General features: G+C 38.0%; 1 protein-coding gene across 5 annotated transcripts in view; it reads left to right on the top strand.

Annotated features, from left to right (window-relative positions):
- UBR3 (ubiquitin protein ligase E3 component n-recognin 3) overlaps nucleotides 1-21,598 on the top strand; it is a 111,954-nt gene that overhangs the window by 28,502 nt on the left and 61,854 nt on the right. For 3 of the 5 annotated variants that reach the window (XM_044417963.1, XM_044417962.1, XM_044417961.1), the window contains exons 11-24: nucleotides 1,180-1,266; nucleotides 2,091-2,156; nucleotides 2,263-2,352; nucleotides 4,324-4,452; nucleotides 4,571-4,623; nucleotides 5,920-6,053; nucleotides 7,820-7,905; nucleotides 9,166-9,307; nucleotides 9,746-9,842; nucleotides 15,299-15,440; nucleotides 16,957-17,061; nucleotides 18,110-18,283; nucleotides 18,490-18,522; nucleotides 20,038-20,498. In XM_044417963.1, the coding sequence (XP_044273898.1) occupies nucleotides 1,180-1,266; nucleotides 2,091-2,156; nucleotides 2,263-2,352; nucleotides 4,324-4,452; nucleotides 4,571-4,623; nucleotides 5,920-6,053; nucleotides 7,820-7,905; nucleotides 9,166-9,307; nucleotides 9,746-9,842; nucleotides 15,299-15,440; nucleotides 16,957-17,061; nucleotides 18,110-18,283; nucleotides 18,490-18,522; nucleotides 20,038-20,498 (1,799 nt within the window). The remainder of the gene's footprint in view (nucleotides 1-1,179; nucleotides 1,267-2,090; nucleotides 2,157-2,262; nucleotides 2,353-4,323; nucleotides 4,453-4,570; nucleotides 4,624-5,919; nucleotides 6,054-7,819; nucleotides 7,906-9,165; nucleotides 9,308-9,745; nucleotides 9,843-15,298; nucleotides 15,441-16,956; nucleotides 17,062-18,109; nucleotides 18,284-18,489; nucleotides 18,523-20,037; nucleotides 20,499-21,598) is intronic. The other 2 variants (XM_044417965.1, XM_044417964.1) reach the window with 1 other exon arrangement.

Genomic DNA, 21,598 nt, shown 5'->3' with positions numbered 1-21,598 from the left:
GTTTAAAAGATGTTGAGTATTAGAGGCATATGGTGAAATCCCCTGCATTTTATTTTGAGAATGGCTATTGGGTGTTTTTACATTAAAATTTTGTGCTTTTTAAATTTAGCTTCCTTAAAAAATAAAGTATATTTGTCCTGGTGAGAAATAAAATTAATTTGTGTATATGTGGGGAAACAAGCTACTTTCTATTACTGATCAGTATTTTCAGGTGCTTGATAGTTGTATAAGTAGCATGCTTTCTTGTTTTTAGCAAAAGTCCTAACACAAAATCTATTCTTCTGTCCATCATATATAAAAATACTAATGTTGCTACCCTGAACATCCATGGTTTGTGATAGGGAAGTTTAGGGTGCCTTGTTCACCAGATGGCTTGTTGTGACATCTGAATCTGGTAGAGTCATTTCACTGTGGGTTGTCTAAAATGCCAAGAGAGTTACCTGGCAAGAGTGCTGGCTGTTCATCATGAGCTTGCTAATGATATCTCTGCTTTGTTGCATTTTGGAATTATGCTAGTTGATACTAGCAACACTGGAGTTTTTTCCACTTTGGAGAGATTTGCACAAAAATTGGTTATCTTTTAGGGACATTTGTGCATATCTGCCCAAAGGTGAAAAGAAAATTCTACAAAAAAACAATATTCAACTAATGAGCCCTCTACTTATTAGTGGGGTAGACTGATGAGGTTGTTTTGCAGCAGCCCACGGGATACGTACTGGGAGTGTGTAGAAGAAACAGACTGACAAACTGTAGGGCACCTGATTGTCTGCCAGGAGTAATGTGGATTAGTGAGTGAAGAATCAACCCAGTGTAGATTATTTTTATGTGGTTCACTAGAACATAGGAACTTGCCCACTACTTTCCAAAGGGTGAAGCATGCAAGCCTGGAGTGCCCTCTTAAGTTATTATTGTAGGAGACAAGGAACAAACCAACAGGCAGACTGGCTTGGTAGGGCATATTTAACCATTTGCCCATCTGGATGGCTAATTGCCTCTGAGAGATCCTCTAGTTCGACCATAGTTTCTCTCTTATAATCATTGCTTGCAATATGCAATTCTGTCCCAGATTGTATCTGAGAAAAAGGATAAATGTGGGCATCTCTGGCCCTCAAATTTATCGTGCTGCTGCTTTAAACATCTGAGAAAGTTGCTTTGTGACAAATTTTTATTCTATTTCAGGAGACACAAGAGTATACACGAAATGTTGTCAGATACTGCCTTGAAGCACTTCAGGATTGGTTTGATGCAATCAATTTTGTGGATGAGGTATGTGAATCCTCCATATTTAACTTGCTATTGTGAAATAAGATCAATATTAAAAGAATGGAAGTTTCTTCCTTTTGCCTTTTTTTAAAATTTTTTTGCCTGCAAATGCCTGATATCGCACTTTTACCTGAAGCTCAGAAATGCTGAATTAATACTTTATTTGGAAGTTTTCTTCTTTTGCAAAGGCTGGGCATGTGAGAAATGGGCTTTGCTCTGGCAGCCACATTCAGGATGCATTTGTTTAGCTTTGCCTTGTGCTGAATGCCTAAATCCACTGTCCTTAACTGTGAAGTCCAAAAGACTTTATTTTAATGGGAAGCAGAGAATCTTGGGGTTCTGATAAACTAGTGAAAAATTCAACAGTATTCTGGGTGGTGTATTTATGCAGAAAGTACTTCATGTTTCATGGAGCCTTTTGGAGGATCTGTGTGAGACAACAAGAATGATCATAAAACTGCTTGTATATTTTGTTATTTTAAAATTGTATTTTGCCTTTAATCAAAATTGAAAAAAATTACGTGCATCTTCAGGTTTTCTTTTCCGGTTCGAAGTATTTTTGCTGTATCAGAAGCTGCTTCTGACAAGGCAGAAGCTTTTTGGCTTGTGTATTTAAGTGTACTTCAGAGTAGTTGTGATAGAATGAAGTGATCTCAGAAGCCATGGCATTCAAAGAAAAAATTATATGCTCAAGTATAAGTTCTGCCTAAGATACTCTGGATCCTTTCCCAAGCCCAGAGGAAATAGGAATTGGTTTAATTGTGCATAAAATGAATTGCTTAAAAGAACAGTGGAATGACCTTTTGCTACTGCTGTTGTTGTTGCAGCCTTCTCCAAATCAAGTCACTTTTCATCTGCCACTGCATCGTTACTATGCAATGTTTTTGAGTAAGGTAGGTTGATATGTTTTTTTTTAAATTTTGCATGGATAAAAGGGACATTCTTTATTTAGATTTACAGTTTATATCTGGATAAAAAATTACTTATATCTGCCTGTAGGCTGTTAAATGCCAAGAACTAGATTTGGATTCCCTTCTTCCCGACCAGGAGATGTTAATGAAGCTAATGGTTCACCCACTTCAGATTCAGGTACACTTGGCAATTTTTTTTTCTTTAAGTATACTGTAAACTTTAATAGTATGTAAAATAGCCATCTGTGTTAAAACACCAGAGACAGAGACCAGGTTTAGACAAAACGTTGCCGCTTGATGACCCGTGGCACCTGCAGACTCTAGGTTGCATATTGAATCTTTACTTGAGGCATTATCATGTTGTACAAATATAGCCAGCGTGGGTTATGTGAGGATTAATCATGGTCTATTTTAGGCTTAACTGTTTAATTCATAGTTTAACATTCCATGACCCACAAGTTCATGTGGCATAGATTAGTATCACATACCAGGGTTTTTGTGACACTTCAATTCCCGAATGGGGGTTATAATGACAGCTACATGGGTCCCACACTTATTCCAGTATCACTGTGGGTTAAATAACCCATGGTGGACTATTGTAGTGTTTAACAGCCCCAGAGTTTACAAATTGCTTGGCATTTATAGCAGGCAATTGCTTTGCAGTTGAATGTGTGACTAAGCAATGAACACATGCATGTGTCGATCTGTGGAAATTCTAGCTATACAAGTCATTCCAGTCTTGTGTAAAATGTAGTGTGAGTTATTCCTACTTCATTGTCATTTTGAAGGGTCTTCAGTAAAATGAAGGCGAAATTCAGAAAAAGCTAAGCAGCAGACATTCAATCCTGAGGGGCTGCTTCTAGAATCTTACGACGTGGTTTTTTTTGTTTTGGTTTGCATGTAAGTCACTCTGGGAGCCTTTTGGTTGAGGTACAGGGTAAGAAACTTCGAATAGATAAATGCTGTCTATGCTTGCACTGAAAAAACAGGCTCAGGTCCTTTGGTATACTCAGGGTTGATTGATTTAAATCAAATTGATAAATCAGTAGTCAGTAAGACTAGATTTAAATCATGGTTTTCTACATAATTTGCATGGATGTCTGTCTTACCTGTAGGTAGAGGAACTTTATTAAAATATTCCCAGACTGGTTCTCTTTTAGAGCCTGCTACCCTTATAGCTTTTGTCATCCAGGGAAAGAATATAAAGCTCAGGCTATACACACAAGATCAAGACTTGTGGAGTATTCTGCTCAAAATGTTTCACTTTCATTTGTATTGCTGCTCCTTCCTCCTCACACATAGCTTCTTGTGCAGATCTATTGCATTTCCAACAATCTTCTATTAATTGAATTTTTTGAAACTTAGCACTTAAAAGGTAAGGGGTTAATTCTGTGTACATAGATTTGCAAAGGAACAATGATATTAGGGTCTTTTTCTCGACTCTGTTTATTTTATAACATTTTTGCTGTGAAGAAGAGGCATGTGATCTCTGCAGACACCAATTCAGTTTTGAGAAATGTAAAACCAAGCATCTGTGATAATAGCTTCTAGATAGCAAAATTGCCCAATATTCTTACAGAAACCTCTGTAAGACCATGGCATTGTGCATGGATTAATAGAATTCATTTACCAAAAATGTAAATATTGCATGAATATACAACCTCATGCTACATAATTAAAAACTAATCCTTATTTCATGATGAATAATCTTTGGACTATAATGTATCTTAAATAGAATGCTATCTTTAGATAGATTTTTCCGCAAGCATTTTATTTTAAAAAATCTAATTTAAATAAAATGATTTAATTTTTTTAATCTGATTTTTAAAATTTTATCCACCCTGAGTAAGCCTGATATTTCTCTGGATTCCACACTTTCTAATATTTTGTGAATATTGGAATGCAGAACTAATGTCTTGTTTTGTGTGCAGGTTTAGCAGTGACTCAGAAGTTTGATATATAAGCACTGAGTGACATATTTCACAGAAACTGCATGATTATTCACTGCAAAATGTATTTTCAAATTTTCCTTATTTTAAAACAAGGGAAATAATAATATGACTAAGGAAGACATTGTGAGTTTCTCTGTTACTCCTCAAAGCAGAAACTAAAAAAACTAAATTTAATTTCCATTTGCTTCTTCTGGTAGGCAAGCCTCTCTGAAATCCATAGTAATATGTGGGTAAGGAATGGCCTTCAGATTAAAGGACAAGCCATGACATATGTGCAGTCTCACTTCTGTAATTCTATGATTGATCCTGACATTTATCTGTTACAGGTAGGTCAGTGCTTTCTGTGACCTTATCTGCTCTGTGCTAGTAGACATCTGAAAAGTGATGATATCATACACATGTTTTGTTGGTTTTCCTCCCTTTTTTTTCTTTTTTGGAAAACAGGTCTGCGCTTCCAGACTTGACCCAGATTATTTTATTTCCTCAGTTTTTGAAAGGTAAGATACTGCATAAGTATTTTTGTTTTTCTAAAAATGTAAGCCAACTATGTATGAGGAATATTGTGGTAGAATATTTTGGCAATTGCCCCTGTGATTTACATGTACCACAGTAGCAGCAAATGTTCTTAATTCTCTCTCTCTCTCTCTCGCTCTCTCTCTCGCTCTCGCTCTCGCTCTCGCTTTTGCTTTTGCTTTTGCTTTTGCTTTTGGAGCAAGGTTATATTACATATTATAGTTCCATTTTTGTCCTGATACCTTAAATATCCTTTTAGTTGGACTAGGTTTTTGTTGCAAGTTACATGTAGTACAAGGACCAGCACTGGGTTTTCTGGTGGGGTAGGGTGGGAATGGCTTCAGGCTAGTGTGGCATTGTGGTGAGAATGCTATATGGGACTTGTAAGATCTGTTCCTCACTTGGCCATGAAACTCACCGGGTGACTGGGCCAGTAACTGATTCTCAGCCTAACCTACCTCACCTGGTTATTATTGTGATGATAGAATGGAGAGGAGGAGGACTATGTAAACTGCCTTGGATTTCTTGCAGGAAGGAGAAGACAGGAAGTAAACTAGAGAACTGTTCCTTGATAATAAAAAAAGAGTCACAATTTCATATTTGTATTTAGTTGTTTTGATTATTTCAATTTCTGTGGTTGATGTAGTATCTGAGTGGTAACAATTTAAGTAAAAGCCACAGTCTATTTAATACTGATCAGTAATAATTTCTTGAAGTTTAAGAAGAGCTATGTAAGTTTTGGTTTGTCTGGGTATTGGCTACCCTTGGCCTGTTTCTATTATAGTGCTTTTGAAGTTTCAAATGAGCACTTGTGCCATCACCTTTAACTGCTTTAAGACCAGAAGGGATAACCCTGAGGCTGTGGTGACTGTGTGCCTATTTGCATGTGCATAACAGCTCCCTTCTGCTCTTGAGTACCCTGAGAAATGTGCTTTTGTTTCTCTCCCACCAAGGGGGGGGGGGAGAGAGAGCGGGAGCGAGCCAGCCAGCTCACAACATTTTCCATGGGGTTAGACGAGGAATGAAGAATAGTGGATCTGAGGGTGGCAGACACCTAAAGGCAAGCATAGCACAAATTGGGTCATTACTCTTAAAATTGGAAAATTAAGTTAAAGGTGTGTGTGGGGGGGTGATACTTGTTATATGCCCAGATAATTTTATAAGCACATACAAAGCGGTTGTGTTATTCTCTGCCTGGACCTTTCCTGTAGAGCCCTAGCACCTCTCACACTGTTAACAACAGAGCTTGTAAGTTTGACTTTCTCCCCACTCTTCTGTAGGTTCAAGGTGGTTGACCTATTAACAATGGCTTCACAGCATCAGAATACAGTGCTGGATTCAGAGCATGAAAGATCAATGCTAGAAGGCGCCTTAACATTTCTTGTTATTCTTTTAAGTCTCCGTTTACACTTGGGTAAGATTTGTAGTCTTACATTTTAATTCTGTTAATTTCTTTGGGCCTGTATGATTATATGTACTTACCTGAATCTTGCATGTCCAGTGCAGTGTTTAGGGAGGAAGGATGATGGAAGGTCAACTAAAATGACTTGCTAACCCTTAATTTCACTCACAACAGCCTTTCCCAACCTTTTTACCTTGGAGGAACCCTTGAAATACCATGTCTCAGGGAAGCCTCCGGCTGTCCTCTGAGTAGGGGAAGAAGGTGGATCACCAGGAATGGCGCCTGGTGTACCGCTCAGAGTGCTGCTCTTCTGTGTCCTACAGCTGATGTTTGGGCAGCTGTACCTGGTGGGGTGCCAGTTGTGCAACCAAGGCTCTGTGAACATTCATAGACTTCCTCTTGGCTTTGCTAGATTTGCAGGACCTGGCAGGGCATGAGAGGAAGTCTGCAGATGCTGGAGGGATGGATTCCAGAAGGGTTGTTCCTAATCCTGTTCACCTCTTTGCCTTAGTGGCCAGTGCCTCTCTGTAAATTATGTGTGTGATGTAAGGAGGATGTGATTGCTGGTCGTTTAGTTTCTGGCTCATGGAATTGGTGCTGCACCGCGCCCCACAAGCCTGAGATGGGCTTCCCTTGTGGGCACGGACTCACCCTGGGCCCTCCTCCATTTTCTGGGGCACAGGGTGAGTCCACAATTGGGGGCTGTGTTTGGGTACTCAGGCAATAATGTGTGTGTTTGTTTATATTATAATATACTATATTACGAACACACATGCATGGAATGTGAAAACGTCATGTTTATATTTTTTCCTCCATGATCTCTTTTGTGGAGCCCTGGTGTGCTGGGGCATGTTGGTTGAGAGAAAGATGGATAATGTCCTGTCAGTTTCCTCCGCTATGGAAACAGCCAGACCAACATTGTTCTCAACCTTCCTTTCTAGCTTTCGGAGCACAGTGCGTCTGTGGGGACAAGACAAACATAAGAAGCTGTTCTGTACTAAGTCAGACCGCTGGTTCCTCTAGCCCCAGCTATTACTCCTAAATAAGTCTGCATATGATTGCAGTGTTTTACAAATGAAGGCTGCAGTGGTTAAAAGAATGCACATAAGACATCTGTTTTGTGTTTGTTCAATATGTTAAAAATTGGGAAAGAGTTCCTTAGGGTTGTCTTCAGTAAGTTCTTTTCTAAAAAAGTGGGCACCAAATGAGACATTAACATCTCAAAAGCCTAATATACTAAATTCTTGTAGGTGTTCTGTGAATTGACAGTCCAAATTCACACACACACACACACATTTATGATGCATGTAAAATATTTTATAACATGTAGCTAAATGAATTTCTCATTAGAAATAGCTGTACTTTTGGCTTAAGAGCAAGGGACTGGGACTCAGGTGATCCGGGTTCGAGTCCCCACTCAGCCATGGAGCCAACTGGGTGACTTTGGGCCAGTCACAGACTCTCAGCTCAACTTACCTCACAGGGTTGTTGTTGTGGGGATCAGATGGAGGAGGAGAATGATGTAAGCTGCCTTGAGCCCTTTGTAGGAAAAAGGCAGGATATAAATCGATAAATAAATAAATAAATAAATAAATTGTATATTATTTTTTCAATTGAATTAAATTTCTGTACTTCCCAACAGCAGAAGCTCTCTGGGTGGGTCATTGCAGTATATTTAAAGACAATATAAAATATACCAATTAAAACATATTATATTAACATATAATAGTATTTAAGATACAACATGGTTATGTTAATTTCACTTTCAATTATTTTAGGAATGACTGATGATGAGATTCTGAGAGCAGAGATGGTAGCTCAGCTTTGCATGAATGACAGGACCCACAGCTCACTACTGGATCTCATATCCTTGCAGTGTATTACGTCCGTTTTGATGTATGATAAATTGGTGTATTGTGCTTTTCCTTAGGCTTCTGTTTATAGCAGTATTGGACTCCCGGAAGATATATCAGTGATAGCAATATTTGGCACTCTTAACCCTTTAAGGACATAAGAACAGCCATGTTGGATCAGACCATTTAGTCCAGCCTTCTCTTCATACAGCAACAAACCAGCTGCCCACAGGACCCTGCCAGAAGGACATGAATGTGATAGCACCCTCCTGCCCAAGTTTCCCAGCAGCTGGGATACACAGGCACACTGCCTCAGTGTTCGTAGAATATCATGCTGTTCTAAGCTGTCCTCCTTACCCCACAATCCTGCCAACTGCTGAGGCTCCGAGATATACATTATTACTTTTCTTCTGCTCTCCCCCATTCAGTCACATTCTATTTCTAAAAGAAGGAGCTTAGATTTAAAACTGTGTTTCTTTTTCCATTGAAGCAAACTTCCTGACCCTGACTGGGTCTTTGCATTCTTTGAATAATGTTCTAGGACCAAAAAAAAAGGGGGGGCGGGGAGTTAAATAAGTTTTGTGTTAGTTGGTTGCTCAAAATCCATCTATAAATGTATTCAAAAATGGTAATATATGCAAAGACCCAGAAGGGTACAGGCTTGCATTCTTCTTCTGATATGATCTTTCATACTCAAATATGGAATGAATTTTCTTCCTTTAATTCCAAGAAAAAAGTGAATTCTGAAACTAGCATAGACCACAGAGTGGGTAGAAAGCTTTGCTTTCATGTTTTTACACATGAGGACCTACAAGAGAGATATGGATTTGTAACGCCACTAAGTGCAGTATTTATGAAGTGTGTCCAATTTTGTATGATGGGCTTTTTTGAAAAATGATGGTGGTGGGGTTGTTAAATTGGCCAACACCATAAAGGAATATATGACCATGGATAAATATTTAATCAATTTTATAATCAGGCTCCTAGTTTCAGTTGTATGATTAAAAGAGAAATGAACCATCCATAGGAATTTAAGTGCCACCTCCAAGAAAATATTTTGCAGTAAAACTTAAAATGATCGAGTGACCATAGTTCATTAGACAATGTAGACCTCTTGTGGTGAAATTAAGCTGTTGCAGAAATCTTACTTTCTAGAAGTAACTGTGCTGTTTCTTCTAGGAAAAAAAGAGTTAAATATAGCTCTTGCAGGAAAATCTTGGTCTTGAAAAGATTCTAATACTGCTTGCTATTAATCTTAACACAAGGATTACATTCCAGAAAATCCTAATCCGAAAAGTGGCATTATTCCTGGCAGTTTAAGCTTTGAATCAATGTTGTCAGCTGTGGCTGATTTTAAGGCACCTGTGTTTGAGCCTGGGGGTTCTATGCAGCAAGGGATGTATACACCAAAAGGTATGTTCAGTTTTTATATGTGTGACAGTTTGCATGTACAACCTGAATGAGCCAGTGTTAATTACAAGTTAAAAAATGCTTCTGTTTGATTTGAACGTTATCACATGCCCTTCAGTTTTGGTGCTTGCCTGTCTGGAGTCTCCTTCCCCAGTTTTAAGCAAATATGGTAAAGTTCAAGATGTTTCAAAAATGCTAAATACTAAAATACAAAGTACAAAAATAGTTAGTTGATTCTGAACAATGTTAATTTTAATTAGGTTCCCTGCAGAAAATGTTGTAATAACAGTGATATATCTGTAAGAAAGTAAGCACAAACTAAAGGCCATTGCTGCTGTTGAAAACCTAGATATAACAAAAATATTATCAAATGTTTTACATTAAACATGGAATATATTTCAGAACTTAATGACAAACTTGCTCTGTCTCTTTTAACAATAGCTGAAGTCTGGGAAAAGGAGTTTGATCCAGTCATGGTAATTCTTCGAACTGTTTACCGTAGGGATGTGCAGTCTGCGATGGATAGATATACAGCATTGTAAGTTGGATATGTTCTGAATCATAAAAAGTTACTATTGTGTTATATAATATATGTTGTTGTTATGTGTTGTCAAGTTGTCGCTGACTTATGGTGACCCTATGAATGAAAACGCTCCAAAATGTCATGTCCGTGACAACTCCATTCCACTCTTCCAAGGTCAAGACTACCTTATGGATTCAGTCCATCTCATATATGGCCTTCCCTTTCATCTTCTGCCTTTGATTTTCCCTATGTAGCCAGCATGCATTTGCAATATGATTTCTAGTACATCTTCCTTTTCAGAATCCAATTTGGACATCCAGCATTTCTCACTTCATATAGGGTAGTATTCTTCATCTCAAAACTTTGAGCATCACTTTGTTATGTGGGAGATTAATGGTCCTGTGGTTGTTGCACTCTTTTGCATCCCCTTTCTTTGAGATTGAACATCTCCAGTCTGTGGGCCATTATTTTGTTTTGATTATTTGTTGACATATATTTGTTATGATTTGGACTGATTTGTTTTCTGCAACTTGGAATAGTTCTTCTGGTAATCCTATCTACTCCAGGTGCTTTATGCTTTGCAAGTACTTTCAGAGCAGTTTTCACTTTGCTTTCTAATATTGAAAGCTCTTCTTGTAGGATTCTGCTTCAGAACAGTCTTCCTTTCTGTATAGTTCTTCTCTGTATTCTTTCCACCTTTTCTCTTTATTTTCTCCTGGTCAAACAGTATATTTCCTTTTTGTCCTTTAGCTTTCCTAATCTAGTTTTGAATTTCTAGTTGATTTCTTGGAACTTCTGGAAGAGGTTGCTTATTTTTCCTCTTGTATTACTCTTTTATTTCTTTGCACTTATCATTGTTACAGTTCTTTGTCTCTTCATGATAGGTGCTGAAAAGTTGCATTTAGGTTTCTGTCCCTATTTCTGTCTTTTCCTTTTTATTCCTGCCTGTCCTTTGCAAGTATAAGTGTTTCTTCTGTCATCTATACAGGCCTTTTCTTTCTTGTTGCCTCAGAAATTTTCTTTTGGCATTCCTCTCTGATAATGGCTCTGGTTTCAGTCCACAGTTCTTCTGGCTCATGGTCAATTATGCTGAACAATACAGATCTGTTTTTTATGTAGAGTTTAAATTCTGCAGGAATGCCACTTAAGTTATATTTTGGCACTGTGTTTCTGTTGGTGACCTTTTTAGCTTGACTCTTGATTTTCAGTGAACTGATGGTCCCTACCACAGTCCGCTCCTGGTCATGTTTTGGCAACAATAATACAGTTTTTCCACCTTCTACCTCCAATTAGATAAACTACTCAATTTCTGTATTGGGAATCAGGTGAAGTCTCTGTATACAGTCATCTGAAAAGTTGCTTGAAGTATGTGTTTGCAGTGAAGAGGTTGTTAGCTTTACAAAATTGTACGAGTCGTTCTCCAGCTTCATTTCTTACCCAGAGGCCAAATTTTCCTACTGCATTTGATTTTGCCTTCCTTGTTTCCTGCTGTTACATGCCAGTCACCTAGGCTTAGCATCATGTCTTGTTGAGGTGTATTATCAATTTCCTCTTGAACACCTGCATGGAAGTTTTCAGTTTCTTCTTCTTCTGCGTCTGTCACTGGAACATAGACTTGAATGATGCTTATGTTGTTAGCTTTTTCAATAATTCTAATTTACATTATTTGGTTGGATTTTGTATTATATACTCTTACTGCCTGTGCTATGTCTTGCCTCAGTATTAGAGCTACTTCCATTTCTTCTGAGTTTGTCATTTTGAGAGTAAAATACTGTCCCATTCCCATCCACTTTAGTTTGTGCACACCATTTACGATTCTCAGTTTGCCTTGATTCATTCTTCTCCCATTCCATGTCCCAGTTGCATGTGTTGTGCAGCCTCAGACTTTCCTTTCATCTTTCTGCTGGGGTCATAATCTTAGAGCAGATGCTTACTGCTGAGCAGATATATAGGGGGAAACTATTGTATTTTGATGCTTAATTTAGGAGAAAATATCTCCTTTCCTGTAATCAAACCAGCATGTAAAACAGTAATCAATGAATCCGTGCAAGATCTACTCCAAATTAAATCAGAATTTTTCTAAGACATAGCATGGGAAACTGTTGGAGTGCATATCCCTTAAAAGTAGATGAATACTCAAGTTATTGCCTCAATTAGCCAGGGAAATTATTACATCTTATGTCAAGTCAGTCACTTGAAATGAATTATTATTAATCATGCCTTTGGTGTGTGTAAGGCAAAATCTGTGAAACTTGTAATTTTAAGTGTCTTCCCCTCCTTCCATTTGGTTTCTTGAAGTGTCATGTCAAAATGATGTATTGCCTGCCATTGTTAACCTTTTCATTTTTAGTGAATTGAATAATGTGTTCCTTGAGGCCACGTAAAAACAAATTGGAAGTCAATCTTTCATGTTCCTTCTCTTCTCCTTATTCTTTCCTTTTCTTCTTCATCAATTCTTGCATCCTTAACCATTCAAGAACTACTAACAACTGGGAGTATTTGTTTTCATCATTTCAGCAGTATAAATTGGGTGGGTAGGACTCATTTTGTTGCTGTAATTTTGTTAGGTTGAAGTCAGAAATCCTTGCTAGTATAGTACAAATCACCTAGAGATATATCAGTAGAGAGTGATCTACTGGCCTACCTCTGAATTAAAGGCTTGGTTTAGAATGAAATTGTTTGGGCGGAATCTTTGGAAACATTGGCTTATGTAGTGGACACTTCCATTAGGAGCATGGTCTGTTGCTTGCACAGAACTCTTCCTTCCTCACTACTCTTGGACAAAGGCCCAATAAAGTCAGTCTGCTGCTGATGAGACACAGGCAAACAAACTCCAGGCTTCCATACATCCATGGGCATTCATGCCTTCTCCTTTCCCATGCTGGTATAACCAGGGTTTAACACAACATCTATACAAGGTTAATGCCAATTATGAAATCAGGTTTTGAAGCTGCTTTGTAAACCCCAACTAAAGTTAAGCATTGTAGCATTGTTACATACACCTGTCCCTACAGTGTGGCTAACACTGGCAAAGAAACTGCATGATTGAGATGTACAAATTATGTGTGTTACGGAAAACTAAATAGGGAGATGTTTTTCACCATGTGAGCAGAGTGCTAGACTGGGTAGACCATTGGTCTGATCCAGCATGGCTCAACTTATGTTCTCACTGTGTGAACAGAATGCTGATTCAGAATGGCTCTTTCTGAGCTGATATGTAGTGGGGAAATTCTGCAGGAGTGAGAGAGTATACTGTCTGCTTCCAAATTTTAAAGATGCAATCCTAAACTTACCTAGTAGGAAGAAAATCCTGTTGCACTTAGGATCTGCTTCTGATCCTAAGTATGCTCAGGAATTATGCTGTTAGTTCTTGTTAAGAGTTTGGCAGTGTGATATCTACACTTGACCATTGGAATTTTAAACCATAATCATCCTAAGGAAGCACTGAACAGTCTGACAATTGAGTTGTGTTAGTTAAGTCTCTAAATAGCCTACCAGCACAATGCTGCCTGTGACGTAATACAAATGTAGATGATGGCCACCTCTCCTTCTGTGCAGTAAGAGAAACTTTCCATCTTTACCATGCTACTGAAAGAGCTCCTGACTCTGGAATTGGATTTAGAATAGCTGTTTTTTCATTAGCTCATTTTTGAGCGGTAAGGACCAAGGAAGGATGTTGCTTTAGCAACTTCTTGTTTAAGAACACACTTATTTACAATAGAATGCATTGTATACAGATTTTAACTCCTCCCCCGATAGCATAGCCAGTTCATTGCAGGTACAGCTGTCATTTTTCAAAGCCTGGCTGTTCTAATTAAATATATTGGCCTGGTTCTCATCATTCATTGTAGGCTAAAACCATCCATGGTAGGTTGTTTAAGTGCACATGATGGATACAATTTATGTAATTGCCAGTCTGCACTTATTATCCGAACCAAGGCTAGTTAGAAGTAAAAATAATCCTCCGATAGCCCATGGGTGAGATCCAAATGTCCCACATCGCTCTCTCACACAAACACACACAACAGAAAAGCCTATCTGCTTGTATATTTGGCGCGGGGAGAGCAGAATTCCTACAATTATTGCCACCTTGCCAGTTTTGTCACAGAAATTCAGCTGCTAAAAGGGTTATTTTCCTTTAAAATTGTTTGCAGCTGTTAGTATGCCACCAAATTTCAGCAGCTTTTTGGATCGATGCTGTTCTACTGACATTTATTGAACGGACAGTGGCACTGCAAAAAAGTCTGGTGGTGTGTGCAACCCAAATCTCATGTGTTCCTGTACCTCCTTTATATGGTGTCACTCCAAAAATATGGTAATTTGCTAGAGAGTAGTAATACTTCTTTCTAAAATAATTCCAAGTTGAGATGCTACTAAATCTCATTAAGGCTAGTACTGTGAATGAGATTTTGGGTTCAGTTATGCTCATGTCAAAGGAGAGGCAAACACTGGAAGCCCTGAATTCTCTGATTTATGTTCCAAGATTGCCTGGAGAAGACTTCCTGGCTTTCAGATCTTCTTTGAAGAACTGTCTTTAGGGAAAATTAGGTGTTTCTTGTATTTGTAGAAATAGCTTAGGTTATTCCCAAACCAGGGGAGAGGTAGTAAGAAAGTTTTTCTAGCTAACACCTGTTATGAAATGGAATAGAGTGGATTGTAAAATGGACTAGATCAAACTGTAGGATGATATCCGGTTGTGAAAGTGACTACACGTGGAGACTGGGTTTTCATAAACAAAATTGTTGTGTTAAACCCCAGTTCATAACTTTTTTATTTGGAAGTCATGTTAGTGCAGTCTTTTTGCCTTGTTTTGCAAGCACTTCTTTTTAAAACTACTGCTTTAAAAAGTTGTGACTGTACTTCTTCAAAACTTGTACAAACACATACAGAAACCTATACACTAAACAGGATGGTAAAATGTCACTAACAAGCAGCCTCATCATAATGCCTGCCAACTCTAGGAAAGCACATATGGAATCAGAGCAGACAAAGCATCACCTATCCTTTATGATTAAAACATAGATTGTGTGTGCATTTAGATTGTGCATCCTGTGATGTGATTGTGGTAACATTAGCACTGATACTAAACCACAGTTAATACAAATCAGCGGTTGTGACTGACCCAGGACGCAGATATTCCTGTGCATTTCCAGAGGAAATTTTTTCTTATTAGGAGTGGGTTCTTGGGATCATGGCCAGTGATTTTCAAGTAATACCTGCATAGAGTAAGACGATCAGGGATCGCATCTCATTCCACCTTGGGATTTTTGTAACATAATGTACTTCTTTCCATCCTGGCCTTATACTGAAAGACATTTTGCTAGTTCATGAATAACTGACTTTCAAAATGTTCAATATTAGTGGTAGAAATGCTAAAAGGGCATGAAGTGGCATGCAGCTAAGTGTATATTTGTAATGGTCACAGTTCTGTCTACCTTGGCATTTAACTTTTTAAAAAATTATATCTGCAGTTTAAAACAGAGTGGGAAAGTTCATGGGAACCCTTGGCCTCCATACAAGAAACGAACTCATTTGCACCCAAGCTATAGAGGACTCATGAGGCTTTTGCACTGCAAAACTTTACACATTGTATTGTTCACTCTACTCTACAAGGTACTGCTAACTAAACTTTTGATCTGATTCGCTGCAGCTATAGTGGTTTATTTAAGCCATGGTGCGTTGTAGTGTTTGCTATTGCATGCTGGGTGGCTTTTGAATATTTGAGCTGTAGTGTGGCTTACGTTGTCTCAGCCCAGCAGGAATGGGTTGTATAACTTTAGGGTGATTCAAAGGTTGTTTAAGCCACGTACAACCCCCATTGGGTTCAGATGACACAAGATATGGTTCTGGCTTGAATATTGCACACAACACAGTCCACCATGGCTTGTTTGACACTCAGTCTGTTTGTATGAATAAACCTTTTAAAAACGTTGAAATGTAAAGATCCTTCCAACTTCACTTAATATTGGACTTGTGAAAAATGTTGGTTTATACTCATTATGAAACAGTAGTGTGTTCTTGTTTGTTTTAAGTAGGCTGAGAAATTTCCCCTCTTTGGGAGTGGGCAAGGGGAGAAACAAAGGTGATATCCAGGCTCACCTGGCATGGTGGAAAAGGATAAGGGGCAGCATTTTGTGTACTCTTTTTCCTGTTTCCATTGCTGCCCACCTTCCAAGTTTCCTTTAATTGATGGGAGGAAATAAATCTACACCAGCACTAGGACTGACCTAGATTTTTATCAGCTTTGGAAGCATGAAGGGATCCTGAATATCCAAGCCTTCCCCTGGTGTTCCTCCATACACACCTGGAACATCCTTCCTACTTCTTCCAATGCTCCATCTCCCCTTCTAAGAGAGGGCCTCTTGAGCCATCCCTGGAAAAAGATATCCCAAACACTGCATGTTCCATGTGATACCCTCCCACAGATCACAGGATTGCAGTCTAAACCAGGTACCATATTCCCTAATTTTTATTTTTCTTCTGAGGAGAAATGGCACATGAATGCATGCATTTAAGTGCACGTGATGGGAGAAAATACTGTTGTAAATCCCTGTTTAATTCTGTTCTGCCTTGTTATTTATTATTATTTATTTATTAAAACATTTTTATGCCGCCCCATTTGCCGAAGCCTCGGGGCGGCTTACAACAATAAATTAACATAATTATAATCTTAAATTAAAAAAATATAAACATTAGATTAAAAATACAAAAATGCAATATAAAATAAGCCTCCCTGTTAGATAAGCATTCTATTGCTTTTTCAGCTTTACAGGCTGAAATTAAAGTAGCTAGACAGGATAGAATTTTTAAAACTTGATATTAGATGTTATGAAGCCATGTTTTGTGTAATTTAACTCTTTAAAAGTGAATAGTTGCATATTCCTAACACATGGTTTTCTAGCTGTCTAGGTATGTGTCTATCTGTTGAATTCTGAATAAGAAGTTACTTTTCCCACACTTCTTAACAAAGCTGATAGAGGTGCCTTTCTCTGAGACATTTTTCCTTTAGTTTGGATGATGTGGAAATAATGTAGACAAACATTATTTCCTTCCTTATTTTGTTTTTCTGAAGTGTAAAATGGAAACCTTTGGAGGGAAAAATGGAAAGTAATGTTGACTTTTGATTTAGATATTAATGGACCATCAAAACCTGTCAGAACATGTCCTTTGCATGGTTTTATATTTGATTGAACTGGGGCTTGAGAACTCACCTGAGCAAGAATGTGATGAAGAAGTAAGTGCTAATATTGTAATACCCTTTGATGTATTTTGTATATTCTTCCTTATCTCTCACTGCCCACCAGCCAGTCATTTAGCTTGCCTGCACTGGCAGGTTTTTTTAAATGTTTCACACTAAATAAGAACTTAGTGAAATAACTCTTTTCTTTGCTTCTAACTTTTGGGTGGGGTAGGTGGATTGTCCCAGTTGTGTTTTGTTTTCCTGTGTTTTGCTTTCTCTGTCCATGTATGTGTGTAGCCACTCTGTTCTATTTTCCCCACTCACTTGGTTTTCTACCCATTCAGTCTGCAAACATTGAATTATTGTGGGCAGTTTGGTGGTAATGGAGTATTACACCTCCTTTGGGTTTTTCTTTAAGTTCTTTTTTGTATGTATCATCAAATCCTGGGGTTACCTCCAACTAATTCTTCTCTTGTGTATCGTGTGGTTTTGGCTCCTGTTCTATAAGTACTTGGAAGATTTGAGTTGGAAGGTAGTATATATGATGATACTATATCATCCTTTGAGAGCTTTATTTTGATTTGTAAGCTTCCCTGGCTGGGTAAAGATAGACACAACATAATGATTTTGCTAGAGAGCTAATGTAGTGTGGTACCTACAAAATGAGCTGTGAACCAGAAAATCTCAAGTTTCTTATGAATATATTCAGTGGCTTTAGGCAAACTCTCTCAGCCACCACTCACCAAGTGTAATATAGGGGTAGCAATATTTTACAGGTTCCTATTGAAGGGATTGCTGAGAGAATTATAAGTTGCATAGATAGCCACCTATTTTTATGGAATACTTTCTCCAAGTACTTAGAGAACACTATAAATTTCAAATCAATATGAATAAACTTGGGCTGTAATTTTTACTGTTACAACTATGTCTAAAGGGAGAATCTATTTTTTCTGCACATTGAAATAGACATATTAATATTTCCTACTGCATTTAGACAAGTTCAGCTGTGTTCTGAATGCAGCATCGTTTATGTGGATTGCAATAACCATATTATGCTATGTTGATGATTTGTTTTTATTTTTCTGCCATGTTAATGTATCAGGATTCTATGGGAGGACAAGAACGCTGCCATGATAGTTGGTTTCCAGGGAATAATTTGGTTTCAAACATGCGCCACTTTATTAACTATGTGCGTGTAAGAGTGCCAGAAACGGCTCCAGAGGTGAAAAGAGAACCACCTGCAAGTACAAGCTCTGATGGTTTAGCATCTTCTCAGGTAAGGGTGAAGTCTTCTATTGTGTATTATTATAATGGGTCAAGGACTCTTATGTCATAGTTATCATTAAACCCTTCCACCTTTTTAGGGTTGAATTAGGTTTTTTCTAAAGGAATATTTGTCCATATCTGATACTACATGTCTAGTATATACTCCTGTGTTTCTTAGGGTTTTTAATACCCTCCTTTTCCCTCCCAACTCACCAGAATCCAAGGCGGTCTAAAGGACTTCAGAGAGAGGTAGATTTGTCTGTATCTTGTATTCTAATGGCAATATGGCTTTCACTGTGCTGACCCTAACATTACTGCAGTTCCACAGTCTTTTAATGATTATGATTGAGAAATGGCAATCTTTGCAAATTTCTCATGATTATGTTAAAAGGTATATTGCCTAGAATCTGATAATACTGTATTTACTTCCAAATTCCTTGTGCCATCTACCAGAGATAATATTCTCTCTTTCAGTTGCTAGCCAATTGATGGAATAAGCACTGGCTTGCTTTGTTGGAATGTGTGTGAATTTCTGCTTCAGTTATTGCTAACATTTAATAAAGTTATTCTTAGCTATACCATTCTCAATAAGCTTAGCCCTTCAATCTTGTTTAAAAAATTGGAGTGATAAATGGCTGCTAGATTCATCTCTGTGAACACACAATTAACTTGCTTAAATGATTTATAGCTAATTTATAATGGGGCTGCCAACCTTCTTGGGTGGAGAAATGAGGAAGTGCCTACCATGACTCATTTTCACATAAGAAATTGAGTACACACTGCTAAGTATTTCATTGGTACAGAAGCTATGCAAAAAGAAAATTCCAAATGAAAGGAAAGTACCCTAGTATACTTGTTTACTTTTTAAAACCACATGACAGTAAAACATTCATAATGGTGTAGTATTTGTAGTTGTCATATAAGGCATATAAGGCATAAAATAAAACTTTCATATTCAAGTAATTGCCACAAGATTTGTTATTCTTTACAAATGTTTTGAAACATCAGGCATGCACTTTTGTAAGTATTTGCTTTTTACCAAATGAAACATGCAAGATACTCTTTACATCTGAATATACCAGAGGCAGAATCCAGTGGAGTCCAGGTGTGAGGGGTCTTTGGGCAAGTGTCCTCTTATGGATCTTTGTTTCATTGATGGATCCTGGTAAGCTTACCAGAGAGGGGTAATGGGTAGCAGCAGCAGCAACACTCAGAGCAGAACTGGGTGGCTGGCTCTACGAGGCTGCTGCCATTTACTTTTCCCACAATGTCCTAGCGTACGGCTAGATAGGGGGAAATTAAATGATTGCTAGACCCAGCCACCAGATGGCAACAGTGGGCCCTGCAAATTGTCCAAGGAAGCCAGGAACTGATACTCACCCTCACCATAGTTAACCTTTATGCCTGCACTGACACTGTCCTTAACTTTAGTTATGGTTAAGGCTAGCTATAGGGCAGCTTTGTTAGACATAGCAAGTAATAGTGGCTCAGTGCTAAACAATGGTTTGTTCAGCTTAACTTTGGCTTAATTGTGTGTCCAAAGCCGGCTCCCTGAACTGACTATTTTCACTAACCTTAGGAGAGACAACGTGAAGTTCTTTTTTAGTATGGAAGTACTCTTTGTACCACTTGTACATTTAATTTTGTTTTACACAGGTGCACAGGAAATAATGTAATTTGTTTGGGAGGGTACTTCAGAAACTTTTTGCATAACTGTGTTAATATAGTTACTATCATGTATTTTTCTTATTTTTTTTTCTTCAGAATTCAGGGACAGCACAAGTGTTCAGTTTAGTTGCAGAACGTAGAAAGAAATTTCAGGAAATCATTAATCGCAATACTACTGAAGCCAGTCAGGCAGTTCGACCCAAGACTTCAATGAAATGGTCTGCTCCGGGTGCAGCTCCTCAGCTAACAACAGCCATCTTGGAAATCAAGGAAAGCATATTGTCTTTGCTGGTTAAGCTTCATCATAAACTGTCAGGAAAGCAAAACTCTTATTATCCTCCATGGCTGGATGACATGGAAACTCTAATTCAACATGAAAACCCTAAGTATTTTCATGGGGATGGCATGACAGCTGTAGAAAGAATTTTATTGAAAGCAGCACTTCAGAGCCGATTAAACAAACGAATAATTGAGGAAATCTGTAAAAAAGTCACTCCACCTGTACCACCAAAAAAGATTAGTCCAGCAGAGAAGAAAACTTTGGACAAAGAGGAAAGGTAATTTATTCAGTGCTGAGGAAGAATTACCTCAGTACTTGATGTTATAGGAAAAGTCAGTTATATTCAGTGTTCAATGAAAGCGTCTGGTTCACTTATTTTACTTGTGGATTCTGTACACATTTGGAACCTATATAGATTTAGGGCTCTGGTTAGCCATAGATTCACCATTGGGCTTATCTTGTAGTGAACACAGTGAGTACCATGCATGTAATACTGGGTCTGTCTTAACCACAGCTAAGCAATCACAAATTAGCCATGGGATTGCATTCTTCCCTCCTCTTTTGGGTACAAACATTTCTCCTCCTGGCTCACTGAAGATCAAGGAATATGGTGGCATTGATCTGAATTATGGTAAATACTAGCTGAGATTTCAGTTTAACCAGGGTTTGTAGGATAAATATTCTAGAATGTGAATAATTTTTTCTCGTAATAGAAAAATATGCTTTTTAAAAAGTGTCTGTGTGTGCATTACTACTGCTTGAACTTCTCTGTGGTTCTGAGGAAACCAGTCGAATTTAAATGTTCATGACATAGCACTGCACACCTTCATGGAATATACAATTTCCAACCTAGGATGAGTGCTGGATACAATATTTGTCCTCATACAATTGCTTATATTAGCTCTAGAAACCTTTTTTTCTATTTTGTAAAGAGAATTTAACATTTTGTAAGTGGAGCACTTCATTGTGTGATTCTATTTATACAAAAGAAATTTTAAAAGTAAGTTTCCCAGTTTTGAATGAAGAAAAAAGTGTGGATCTGCAGATGGATTAGGTTAGGACTTCACTACTGGGTCATGCTGTACACTGCAATCATATAAAGATATGGTGGAGGAAATCAAGTAATAGGCCCAGAAATAAATGTTTAGGCTAAAACTGGGCCCTTTATTGAAGAGGTGGTTGAATAATGGATTAATGGAGATGTAATACAAATGTAGGCATAAAACGGTATGTTCATGTAAATTCTGTAAGACTTTAACCAGACAAGGCTCAGAGCCATCCATCAAGGTGTCATCCTCAGTCCTGAAGGACAAGGTGCTATCCTCAATGATCCCTACCACTTCATATAGTGCCTACGCTTGTGCAGGAGTTTGTGTG

Source organism: Varanus komodoensis, unplaced genomic scaffold, assembly GCF_004798865.1.
Source record: "Varanus komodoensis strain SLA01 unplaced genomic scaffold, ASM479886v1 scaffold9, whole genome shotgun sequence".
Lineage (NCBI taxonomy): Eukaryota > Metazoa > Chordata > Lepidosauria > Squamata > Varanidae > Varanus > Varanus komodoensis.
The sequence above is the reverse complement of the archived record's forward strand: the minus strand, read 5'-3'. Positions and strand labels throughout refer to the sequence as shown.